Genomic DNA, 12,713 nt, shown 5'->3' on the forward strand with positions numbered 1-12,713 from the left:
TGGAGGTCAGCAAACGGACATGGGGAGGTAGACTGGAGTATACTTCTAGAATTGATCAACATTGTATATGAAACAGAAAATACTGTTTAATTCTTGCATCACCGCCACGATGCTCGAGGGATTAGCACTGCTGGCTGCAAAGCTACCACCTCGATACCACCAAAATTTTAATTTTGGTGCAGGCAGCTGTCACCACTCGACCCCGAAGTCCATCCGCCTTTTGTGGGTTATTTGGTAAAACAGAGTACCGAGGGATAGACGTTTGGAAGGTAAGTGTGGTAACCTCGATGCTGTAGTGGCCTTGTGTCCCACGACTGTAGGTGCATAACCTGCCATAGGCTCAAAGGCGTGAGGTACGAAGATGAGCATCACAACTAAGTGCCTCATGGCGTCTGACCCCCAACATAGTCTTGCATCATAAAGTTGACCAGAAAATGGGTAAATTTGTGAAATTGTGAACAGATGCTAAATGCGTGCCCTAATGAAAAAGGCACGCAGGCAGAACGTTCAGAAGAATGATATCCGGACAGGAAAGAAAGAATGATGCAACACTTTAAAGAATCAGTGAGTGGAGGGGGGGTTATTAGACGAAAAGACTTCAGACTCCATCCTCTTTAGGAGAGTCATACTGTGTGTATCTGTCTGTATCTATATCTGTATCTGTAAGTCTATCTACCTGTCTGTCCATCAGTATCATAGCTGTATCAATCAGTCAGTCTGTCTGTCCATCTCTCTGTTTATTTACAGAGAGAGAGAGAGAGAGAGAGAGAGAGAGAGAGAGAGAGAGAGAGAGTTCCCCTCCCATCCATCTCTCACATACGGAGTAGTATTTTTGTGACACTAATACAAAACACGTGATCGCTTGCTTGTTCCTCCTTGCTGGGGATTATTTCATCATTGTTCAGTAAGACTTCATGAGTTGGTGGGGGTGAGATTTTGGTGTGTGGATGTTTGTCATTGTCTTTAAAAATTTGCTGTTATTTGTTTTGTGATGCAGGGTATCCACAACCTTTTTTTTTTTTTTTTTTTTTTTTTTGTGTCTTTTTAACCGTTCATTTAAGAGTGTTGTTTAGGGAATATATAAAATATGTTTCTGATGGTGTTGGTTTTGTTTGATGCTTTAATATGCATCTTTCCATGATAAGTTGTTTAATTTTAGTCGAGAAGTTTGGGTACAGTTTTTTAATGTCACCAAGAATGCGCCTTTTATTGGCTGTAGTAGTAACTCTTCTTAAAGCTGACTGCTTCGTCGGTGGTTGGAGGAGAGTCCAGGCTGAATATTTCTTGTGCTAGTTTTATGCGTTCTGAAAATTGTGTCCAGTTTGCCATCTCGTTTGTGATTTTTTTCCATTATTGACAGGGTCTTCCGTGGTGATGGTGTGAAATATGAAACTTGGGAGGTGGTCGGATAAAAAAGGGATGTGGTTTGAATGGCCGGTGTACAGCAGAGGTGCTTACGGTGGGTCGAGTTTGGAGGCGGCTTCGTTTTGTCTTTGCTGGGGTCGCATAGGGTTGGCATGATTGTTTTACTAATATGAGAGCTCGTTAGCTGTCCTGTTTGTTTGAAGAAAACATAAAGTTTTAATCCTTTTTTTTTTCTTTCTTTCTTTTTTTGCTAAGCTTGGTGGAGAGGTAGCTGGAGAGCAAATGAGTAAACCTACTGTTTGTATAGCAATATTTCAATTTTCAGCATCACAGGGCCAGGTGAACTTAGGCAGTTTTTTGTTTCGTTTCGTTTATAAAGGCTCAAGCATATTTGCATGCGTCACCCTTGGTCACCTACTCCATGCTGCACGATGTCTGGTAGCCTCCTTATTTAGTCCTTCATCCTTCAGGTCACAGTTTACGGCCTCGTCCCAGGTCTTTTTCAGTCTGCCTCCCGCAACCCTACCCCTAATGTTAATACTTCTCACCTTCTGCACTCAACCGTCATCCCCCATCATCTCCACGTGTCCAAACCATCTCAATCTACCTCTCCTCATCACAGCACCAACACACTCCAGTCCCATCCTTCCTCATAACTCTTCCATCGTAAACATAGCTCCCCTCCTCCCCCAGGTCTTGCATTCAAGAACGCACTGCACATCCAACTAATCATTGTCATTTCTGTACGTTTGAGCCTCTGAATATCCTCTACCTTTACTGCCCAGGTCTTTCTAACACACAACATTACACTCCTAACACATCCCGCATACAAAGGTCTCTTACCACGGAGGGAGAACCCTCTCATTTTCAGGAGAGGCAATAGCTCCCTGACTTCTTCCAACCACTCCTCACTTTAGCCACAGAGCTAACTCCACTTCCACCTCCAGTACATAACATGTCTCCCAAGTAACAAAACTCTTCCACACACTCAAGAGACTCATCAGCAAGATCAGTCCTTTCACACTTGACAATCTCCACTTGCTCTCCCCAAAACACTGCACACATAAAATCAGCATTATCTCGCAGTCTGCCTCTAATACCACTACATCTCTTATGCATCCACTTAACACAAACACTGCACAAGGTGGATTTACTTCCCACACCCTTGTGTCAAACCGCACATGGCCATTCTCCTTCTTTGACAATCTCGCCACCAGCCCAAGATTTTATCCAATTTAAAATCAAGCTTTGTAATGGGGTTTAGGATAAGACAAAAATAAAAAGGATTAGAGTTTGAGAACAGTCAAACGTCAAGGTCACGGGGAAAGGTCAAAGTCAAAGGTCAACGGGCACTGTCAACTCGATTTTGTTGGGGCTTTAACCAGACTTGATGGAAGTCTGAATAATCAGGTAAGAGCAAAAAGGGATTCAAATATGAGAGCAATCAAAGGTCAGGGTCACAGGTCAGAGTCAAATTTCGACCCATGTGTCTGTGTGTGAAGAAAGTAACTGAAACAGTTTTAATCTCCTTTGGATCAGTCTTGGTGGGTGAGTTGAGGATCACCCACCGGCTGTTTATGAGAACAGTAGGTCAAAGGTCAAGTTCACCATTCAAGGTCAATTAAAATTTTTATTCGATGTAGACTAAACTTTGTGGAAAGTTTCAGGTTTAAACAAGAATAGAGAGAGTCCATTTTGTGTAGAATTAGTCTTAGGCTAAGGTCACAGGGAAATGCCAGGGGTCACGGGCACTGGGTAACATTAGCTGAGACGTGCTTGATCTGATCTGAACCAAAGTTAATAGAAACGTCAAGTGTTAGACAAGAATGAAGTAATTCGATTTTGACAGCATCTGCCAGAAGTCAAGGTCATAGGGCGATTTAGAACATTCGGCCCTTAATGCAGTTAATGGCGAGGGTGGTGCTGAATTGTCTGAGTTCTTCATGTTATTATTGCACTTCCCCTGGCTTAGAAAGAGTAGGTGTTATGTTTTGACTGCTCTCTCTCTCTCTCTCTCTCTCTCTCTCTCTCTCCATCAATTGAGCTTTGGCCTCTTGCATAACCGCATCCATATATTTATTGGATCGAACGTCGTTTGGAACATTGCGCACCCTTTTCTCACTTCAACACTGACATTTAACTACTCACTCACAGTCGACACTCACTTACCTCCACAGTGGCTTCTTTACCATCAGAAAAACTCACAGCAGCACTCACTAGCTTTCCATCCACAGATATACAGATCCTTCAATAGTCCCCCTCTGCTTGCCATGTCCCACACTTTTTCCAGATACACATTTTCTGTAAATGCCTGCCAGTCCTTTTCACAGTCTCTCTCCACTGTCTGTCTCGCTGCAGATATTTGATCCCCACATCCCCTACCAATTCTAATGCCACCGCCCTGGTCGCTCAACAAGTCTTCTGGTATATTCCTTACTTTTTCTGTTATAATTCTGCCATATACCTTTTCTATAACAATCAACAGATTTATATAATGATAATTACTGCACTCGCATTCCCTCACGTGTATATTTTCGTACAAGGGCAAAGTCACAACTTTTCTTCCACGCGGCTATTACAGTTCCTCACATTCAAACTTTCTTACATATTTCAGCAAACACGTCATACCACTCTCTCTAGTACAGTATGAAATCTCTGGATACCTTTATGAACTTGTTTTTCAACCTCTTGACAGCATTTTGCACTTCTACCAGTCACATTTTCCTGCACCATCTTCCTTCTCTACACCATCAAAATTATATTTAGTGTTGCTCTGCCCCCATAATTTCCATTCGCCAGCCTTTCAAAATGTTTTTCCACGTACCCCTTGCTTCACTTTCACATTTTGGTGTTTGTCAGCTTTCATCCCTCACAGATTCACACCCTTCTTCCTCCCCAGGCTCTACATTTTCGTACCTCTTTCCAAAATAGTCTGCTGTTTTCAGAGTAGACTAGTTACATTGATTTTCGCTACCAAAATCATCATGTGTTTCTTACTCTTAATATAGTCCTTTATTCTTTTATTTGAATTCCTCTCTTGCGTCCACTCAAACTACTTCTTTCTCTCTTCCTCCACTGTCCTTTCAACTTCTGTATCTCACCAAGTTGTATCTTTCGTACTAGTTGTCATCCTCGGAGCACCACACACAGTTTTAGAGTTCCTAACCAAACACTTCTGCATGCATTCCACAAATTTTCCAGAGCCATTTACTCCCGATTCATCGACTTATAACTGCTATACTTATTTTACATGGTATTCATCTGCGTCTACTTTGTTTCTCAGCTTCTCCACTTCAGAGTTTCACTGTCTCCCTTCCCTGTCTTTTTGTCGACCGCTCTTATCTCAGTTTTACTTTGCATAACACACTCATGATCCTGTAAACTTCTTCATCATCCTCTCCCTGCCCTCTTACAACGCTGCTAAGTATTTTTGTATCTGTTGTTGTTATTATTACTATTGCAACCCCAGGCTCATTTAGATGGAACCCAGTGAACTGCAGGAAACTTGTCGCTTGACCCATCACACGGAGTTTTTTTTTTTTTTTTTTTTTTTAGGTTATGTTGAAGGATTGTCAGCGTTGTGATAGTCTGGTTCATGTGGGGAGTTAGTGTATTGTGATGTGGGAAGGCTGCATTGCAGTCTGGGCACAGTGGATTGTTTGTGAGTTAAATTTTGTGAGGGTACTGTTGCAAGGACGGGTGGTGGCTTCATCGCAATCTGGCTAGTGAAGTGGTGTATCTCGGAGTAGGTTTTTTTCTGAGCAGTGGATATCTGATGGTGGTTCGTGAAGGATGTTGGGTTGAAGGTTTTGGATGGTTTTGCTTACTTTGTGTTATTTATTTGTTTGTGAAGCGTAATGTAGGGTGGACGTGGAAGGTTATTGCTGGGATACTCTGTACAGTGTGTGTGTGTGTGTGTGTGTGTGTGTGTGTGTGTGTGTGTGTGTGTTTGAGGGGGAGGTTGGTGCAACATAAAGTTACAAGGTGGGAAAGCTTTTGAGATAAAGTGGTGAACTGTATGGCTATCTTATTCATATGATCCTTGATTTGTGTTTCTGCTTCTTGATATAAGTCTTAGTGCATCCTATTATTATTCGTAAGGCTTTGTTTTGCGGTTCTTGAAATTTATCATGGTTGTATTAGCTAAGACTGGGGGCCCAGCTAGTTCGAACATAATTCGCTATTGTTCTAGTGAATTGTTTATAGACTGAGCAGCAAGCACGTAATCAACATTCCCTCCTGTCTCTCTGATTGAGGTACCGATATATTTGTATTCATTTTTGTGCATGAGGTATATATTGCTAATTCATATCATCATCATTTTTATTATTATTATTGTTATTATTATTATTATTAGCTTAATCATTGTTTCTTTTCACACAACTTCAACAGCTGTAACTGGCAATGGACGGCCTGGCGAATCGTGTGAGATGGGCGGTGGAGTGATGGGCGTGTGCGAGGAGGTGGGTGCGTGTATGGGCAGCGGGGGTGTGGTGAGGAGGGCGGGTCAGGTCACGCTGTGTCAGCCACGACCCCCTAACATCTACGTCTGCTGCAGGAGGCCGGAGCGCATCGCAGCGCAGTGTATGTCACCTCAGTTTGCCTGTATATCACATTGTTGATTATACCTCGGGCTTTTGTTTACGTCCGCCACAAAGTGTCAGTCATCTCATTTTGTTCACAAATCCCAAGTCAGTCCTGGATCATCTTTGCACATACTTGGGGTTTCATTCTCTCAGGATTTGTCTTTGAAAGATCGTATTACCAATCTTGTAAAATCTGACTCCAAGAGATTAGGTGTGCTAAGCTGAATCCGTGTCCTTGTTACCCCTGCACAATTGTTGACTTTATACAGGGATTTAATTCGCCCCTGTGTAGAGCAGGCTACAACCCTCATGTGTGGGGAGGCTCTCCACATACAGCTCATATCAACAAGGTAGAATCAAAGGCCTTTCGTCTTATGAAGTCTTAATGGCTCCCTTCATTCTCTGTTGTTTCGCCGCACTGTTGCATCTTTACCTCTTTTCTATCGCTTTTTCAGTGGTCACTGATCCTCTGAACTGTCTACTTGCATCCTCACACCACTACGGCAGGTGAGTAGCACCAGTCTAGCAACAAACTCTCGTCCCTTATCTGTCCAATTCTCTATTGCAGTTATATTAGTCTTATTCAAAGGAATGGTGTCGTTGTTGATGGCTGTGATGTCTGGGATGGTACTGATAAGTTGTTATTTTTTATAATGAAAGAAAGAAGGAATCAAAGCTAGAAGCCCGTAAGTTTGTTCCCTCCTAACACACACACACACACACACACACACACACACACACACACACACACACACACACACACACACACACACACACACACACACACACACACACACACACACACACACACACACACACACACACACACACACACACACACACACACACACACACACACACACACACACACACACACACACACACACACACACACACACACACACACACACACACACACACACACACACACACACACACACACACACACACACACACACACACACACACACACACACACACACACACACACACACACACACACACACACACACACACACACACACACACACACACACACACACACACACACACACACACACACACACACACACACACACACACACACACACACACACACACACACACACACACACACACACACACACACACACACACACACACACACACACACACACACACACACACACACACACACACACACACACACATTTAAGATCCGTTCGAGTTGCCTAGACACACCGAGTTTCAAAGACTGAAGGTCATAGGCACAGGGAAATACAGGTAGAGGAAGACAGTTCCGTAGTTGATCTGCTGCGTACAGGAAGGGCTGGGAGTATCGGTTAACTCCTGCATTAAAGAGTTGGACAGAAAGGGAATGAGAATTTGCTGCAAAACAGTACAGCGCGCCAGCATAATGGAGTGGGGATGCAAGCACACAGTTCAGAAGCGCAGGGACCATTGAAGAATCAACAGAAAAGAGATAAAGATGCAACAGTGTAACGAAGAGAGAAAGAGAGAGTTGAATAGAATCAGTAAGAGGGGGAGAGTTAAAGAGACGAAAAGCCTTTGACTCAGCCCTGTTGAGAAGAGCTGTATGTGTGGGGGACCCCCACACATACATAAGTGTTGTACTCTACACAGGCGAGAATAAAAAAAAAAAAAGAGAGATGCTACTTGTAATAGTGATAAGATAATGGTAATGGCGACTTGCTGAGTGATAATGATAGTGTGAATCAGATGGAGAAGATTGGACATTTAAGAGAGAAAATTCTTTCCTGTGAGTGTTACTGAATTAACTCTTGACGCATGATGAATCAGATGTCACAATGTAATGAGAATGTTGCACTAGCCTTAGCACTAGACTAACAGTAACAGCAGTATAGCAGTAGACAGATCCTGTAGAAGGAACATCAGTGTAACAAGTCCTCCATTGTTCACACTGCATTTATCTGCCTTGGCTCATGTCTCCGTGAACCTGCCCACCATGCCCTGAACTATTATGCTTGACCTATCGTCTCCCTGCAGTGTGTGAGGCATGGTCGCAGTATTGGCGGGGCGAGGAGGGTCACTGCGTCCAGGACAACCAACTCATTTTTGGCGGGAAGGACGCCAAGCCTGGAGAGTTCCCGCACATTGTAGGTTGTTTGATGTTATTTGATGCTCCTGGATTTTTTAAAACCATAATTTATAGTACTGTCCAGGAATGGTTGTGCCTGAATGCTTGTGACGTAGCTGAACTCAGTTTAAGATGATAATGTACGAAACAGTGTTTTTGTTAGGGCTGTTATGACTGATCAGAGTTTTATCTAGTCAGAGCTGTCATAGTTTCCTCGTCCCTTTACATCTTCTAGCACTGAAAGTGTGAATCATGTCTCTTGACACTGTTGATAGGAAGTCTTTATTGCTTTCTTGTCCTTATTCCTTAATCCTTCGTAGGGTAAAAATGATAGCATATAATTATATACTGTATATATATATATCTATATATCTATCTATCTATCTATCTATCTATCTATATATAGATAGATAGATATATATATAGATATAGATAGATAGATAGATAGATAGATAGATAGATATAGATATAGATATATAGATATATAACAGGGTGATTCAAAATTGACCCGTCAAATCATGCTTTGGACAGAAAATGTGCAACTGTATGTATAACATATCCAGTGAATCTGGATACACATATTTAAGTAGGTGAAGGGAAATTAGCTACGAACATTCTGATTGTTGGTGATGTTGCGTTAAGAGGAGGGAAGACCGTACTGGCCACTTGTCCTAACACATCAACCACCTCCCTCCCCTGTGCTTATCGCTGACTGCATCTTGGTACTTAGCTGTTGTTTTTCGCATTACGTAATGAAGTCTACTTATGGTGTTCCTGATGTGAGTGGAATGAAATACGGTACAGGAGATTTACGTAATACACGATCATTGTCAGAGCTCAGCCAGTGGACAATGAAGTTCATGCTGTCATCCAAACATTGTCACCCGCCCTCCCTATACTCCATATCCTCCGTGAGGTGGCGGAGGGGACAGCGGAGTCTTTCATAGTTATGTTGAACGCTTTGTTAACCCCTCCAGTGTGATAATTATTCTCTTCCACTGGCATTCCATGGTGCTTCACATACCCGCATTATTCTGTGGCAGCCATCAGGACGTCAGGCATGCAGGAGTCACTGATGCACTTGGCCAATACCATACTGATCCACCACGTACTGTACCTACTTCACATGAAACACACGTAGGACGTACTGTTAATTCATGTACTGTGAAATAAAAATTTTATGTACTACGTGTTTATTTAAAAAAAAAAAAAAACTGGTAAATAAAATTTACCACAGGTACAAAGTAACCTGTCCCAGAGTTTAAACATTAGCGTTCCACCGTGATTAAGTAGTGTGACCCTACCATGTTCATGCAGCGTTACCAGCTTCCAGTGTTTTATTGCTACGTTTCTGGGACTTTGAAGCTAAACGTTGCTCACCGTAAGACTGTGCAAAATACTGCTGGAGTGATGTGTTACGTCAGTGTCACAGCATGACTAGATTTGGGACTTGCCTGATTACATGCTATTTGTACACACGCTGATAAAACTCCTTTATCTCTACTTATGTTTATCTGGACTCATTGGCGCTACGTTTCTTATTAGTCGTTTGTCTCCTAAATCATACATTATGTTTATTTTCCACTATACAGTACAACAGATCCTCAAAGTTTGCCGAGTGAATTTGAATTACCATGTATACATATGTATGTATAAAGCTTTATTCCGTACACTGGCACAACCGAGGTGCTTATAGCGGGGTCCATAAGTAAAAGATGGTACAGTATGGTATAATGTTAAGTACAGTACTTCGTTTACAGTAATGCTGTGCCAGTACTGACCTGCGGCATATGGTACTCCATGCACTGCATATCAATATTATATTATACCAATAAATAATGTACAGTACAGTGTAGGTGACAGTTACACACCAGGATAACTTGCTCCAATGTGCCTGTAACTATATATTAATGTTATGCTCTTTCTTTGCAATGATGTTATTATACAACTCTCAGATGACTTAACACGCGGGATGAATTTGTGCACCAATTTTTTCTAACAACAGACTGGCAAACGCGAAAAAAAAAAAAAAAAAAAAAAGCCCGCCAATTTGTACATTCATTTTTTGAGAGTTCAAGAAACGTCTTTAGACTATTATGGTAGGATATGGGTAGATTTTTTGTAGTTCCAACAAAACTATGGTGTACTGAGTGAAGGAAACTAGGAGTTTAAGTGACTTTAGTATTCCGTGTGCACGGAAGACATTTTCTTATGACAGAGTTGCCCTGCATGTACTGTACAGTGAACAACGCTGGCGTAGTATTTCTGAATCGTCTGAGCGGATTTTATTAATTTCTATTATTTTTTGCTTTAGAGGAATTTGGGTAGTTCTGAATTCATAATTTTGACTTGAATATCGTAACGAAATGCTTGTGTGGGTTAAAGATGACTTTGCTTACTTCTTAAGTTTTCACAAGTCTTTAATAACTTGCTGAATCCTGCTACAGAAGGTGCAGTTAGTACAAGGTCACTAGCGTAGATGACATGATTTACTAAATAGCTATATATTTATAGTCGCGGCGCAGGACTCTGAGTTTGCCATTATCGTACCCTGGCAACTCACCTGTCAACAGTGCGTCCAATTTCGTATCATATACACGAATCATTTTGTACGCGAATATATTATACACGAAAATTATTATACACGAACATATAAACGAATCACAAGCGTATCAGATACAGTACACGAAATCGGAGGCACTGTTGACGGGTAGGTTGCCAGGGCACGATAATGGCAACCTCAGAGTCGTGCGCCGCGACTACAGGGAGCCACTGTATGGTTATTGTGCATTTCCATGCTAAAATCATTTATGAATTTATTAAGTAGATATGAGGGCAATATTTCCACCTCCCTCACGTCATTTGTAGCGAGGTAAGAGCTTGACAGCATTCCTCCATCTAACACATTTTTGGTGTAGTGTACCAGAATCCAAGTATCATGTTATAGTGATGGGCATTCCCCCGCATCATTTTATCAAGTACTGTAAAAATCTTGTGGCAGACTGTCAAAATCCTCACGTGCGTCAAGAGAGCATGCTTCATTTTCTTCTTTTAATCCATTAATATATATATATATATATATATATATATATATATATATATCTATATATATATATATATATATATATATTCATACATACATACAGAGAGAGAGAGAGTGTGTGTGTGTGTGTGTGTGTGTGTGTGTGTGTGTGTGTGTGTGTGTGTGTGTGTGTGTGTTTTTTCTAATAATTTTTGCAGTGAGTCATTATTTGTTATGTGGTACGTGAGGGTGTTGTGTGTCCTCAGGCACTGGTGGGCAGCAAGGATGGTGACACGGACATCAAGTGGGGCTGTGGAGGGTCACTCATCTCACCACACTTTGTACTCACCGCTGCTCACTGCGTACCCATGTAAGCATACACTCACACGTACACATTCACATTCACATCTACACACGCTTAAACACACACACACACACACACACACACACACACACACACACACACACACACACACACACACACACACACACACACACACACACACACACACACACACACAATCAGATTCACTGGGGAGGGTCGAGGGAGAGGTGGGTGTTAATGATACCAGCACATCAGAGCCTGAACCAAGGTCAAGCCTACTGAGCAAATCAGGAACTTGATAATCATGTAGTGTATTTTCTTCCTTATTACATTATCTAGGTGCCGTCTGATCATTATCTCTCAAATATGGAGCTGAATATATCGTTAAAATTACCTTTTTTTTCTTGTGTTTTTGCGATGGGATCCGGGTCTCGAAGCGTTTTATACCACCAGTGCCCCAGGGTGCCTGTCCCGGGCCCCCCACGTCATGCCCTGGGCCATCGTACAACCGTCATGGCCTGGGCTGTGTATTTTACTGTGCCGGTATTTAGGTGATTTGCGCCTGTCATTTGGCATCATGTGATTATACTTGTCTCTCTGTACTAGTGATTCTCTGTCCTTTTCAGATCATTACCCATACACAGAATTTTTAAAATCATTGTTACCCACATATTCGTAGTGTAGAAAATTTGTTGTCAGATTACCTACAAATACTGTACAAGAGCATGTAGTGAAAAACTGACGATTTTTTTATTGTTTGTTGAACACCGTTTTATTTCTTTTCTCTTGTGACAGCCTGTTAATTATTAACTCATAGGAATATTCTTTGTGGTATGTATTAACTATTAACTTAACGTCAGTAACGGTGAGGATTGTAATTAAGAGCAAGATATACATATTTACAGGCTGGACATTCAATTACCTTAAATAAAACAAACAAATTAAAATTTCTTGAAGACTACAGAGACAAATCTTAGATAGAAATTATTCACATATTTTAGTGATGCAGCTGCTTAGAAACACTGCATGCTGACTAGCAAATAAATTTCTCTTTAAAGACTTGGAACACTGTATAACAGTTCTAAATTACGAAGCTTAACTTCTAAAGTTCTCATCAAACAAATTTCATTTTCCTTTTTAAGATATTCCATGCGAATTATAAATATGAGTACATTTATATTCAGCTTTCCATTATATACACCACTCGTTAGTGAGAAATTATCCATAGCTTTAGAAACACTGCATATTCGTACATACACCTGCTTTTTATCATCTTCCTTTTACTTCTGTGTCGCCATTCTTCAGTACTCTCGGCCA

At 41.4% G+C, this 12,713-nt stretch overlaps 1 protein-coding gene across 1 annotated transcript in view; it reads left to right on the forward strand.

The window, feature by feature from the left end:
• The window catches only part of LOC145414097 (venom peptide isomerase heavy chain-like), a 49,084-nt gene that overhangs the window by 25,719 nt on the left and 10,652 nt on the right, over positions 1–12,713 (forward strand). The window contains exons 2-4 of the mRNA XM_080283656.1: positions 5,758–5,949; positions 7,959–8,068; positions 11,338–11,441. Of these exons, the coding sequence (XP_080139782.1) occupies positions 5,796–5,949; positions 7,959–8,068; positions 11,338–11,441 (368 nt within the window). The 5' untranslated portion in view covers positions 5,758–5,795. The remainder of the gene's footprint in view (positions 1–5,757; positions 5,950–7,958; positions 8,069–11,337; positions 11,442–12,713) is intronic.

Source organism: Coenobita brevimanus, chromosome 98, assembly GCF_032717465.1.
Source record: "Coenobita brevimanus isolate Jiangsu-jjx chromosome 98, ASM3271746v2, whole genome shotgun sequence".
NCBI classification, from domain to species: Eukaryota; Metazoa; Arthropoda; class Malacostraca; order Decapoda; family Coenobitidae; genus Coenobita; species Coenobita brevimanus.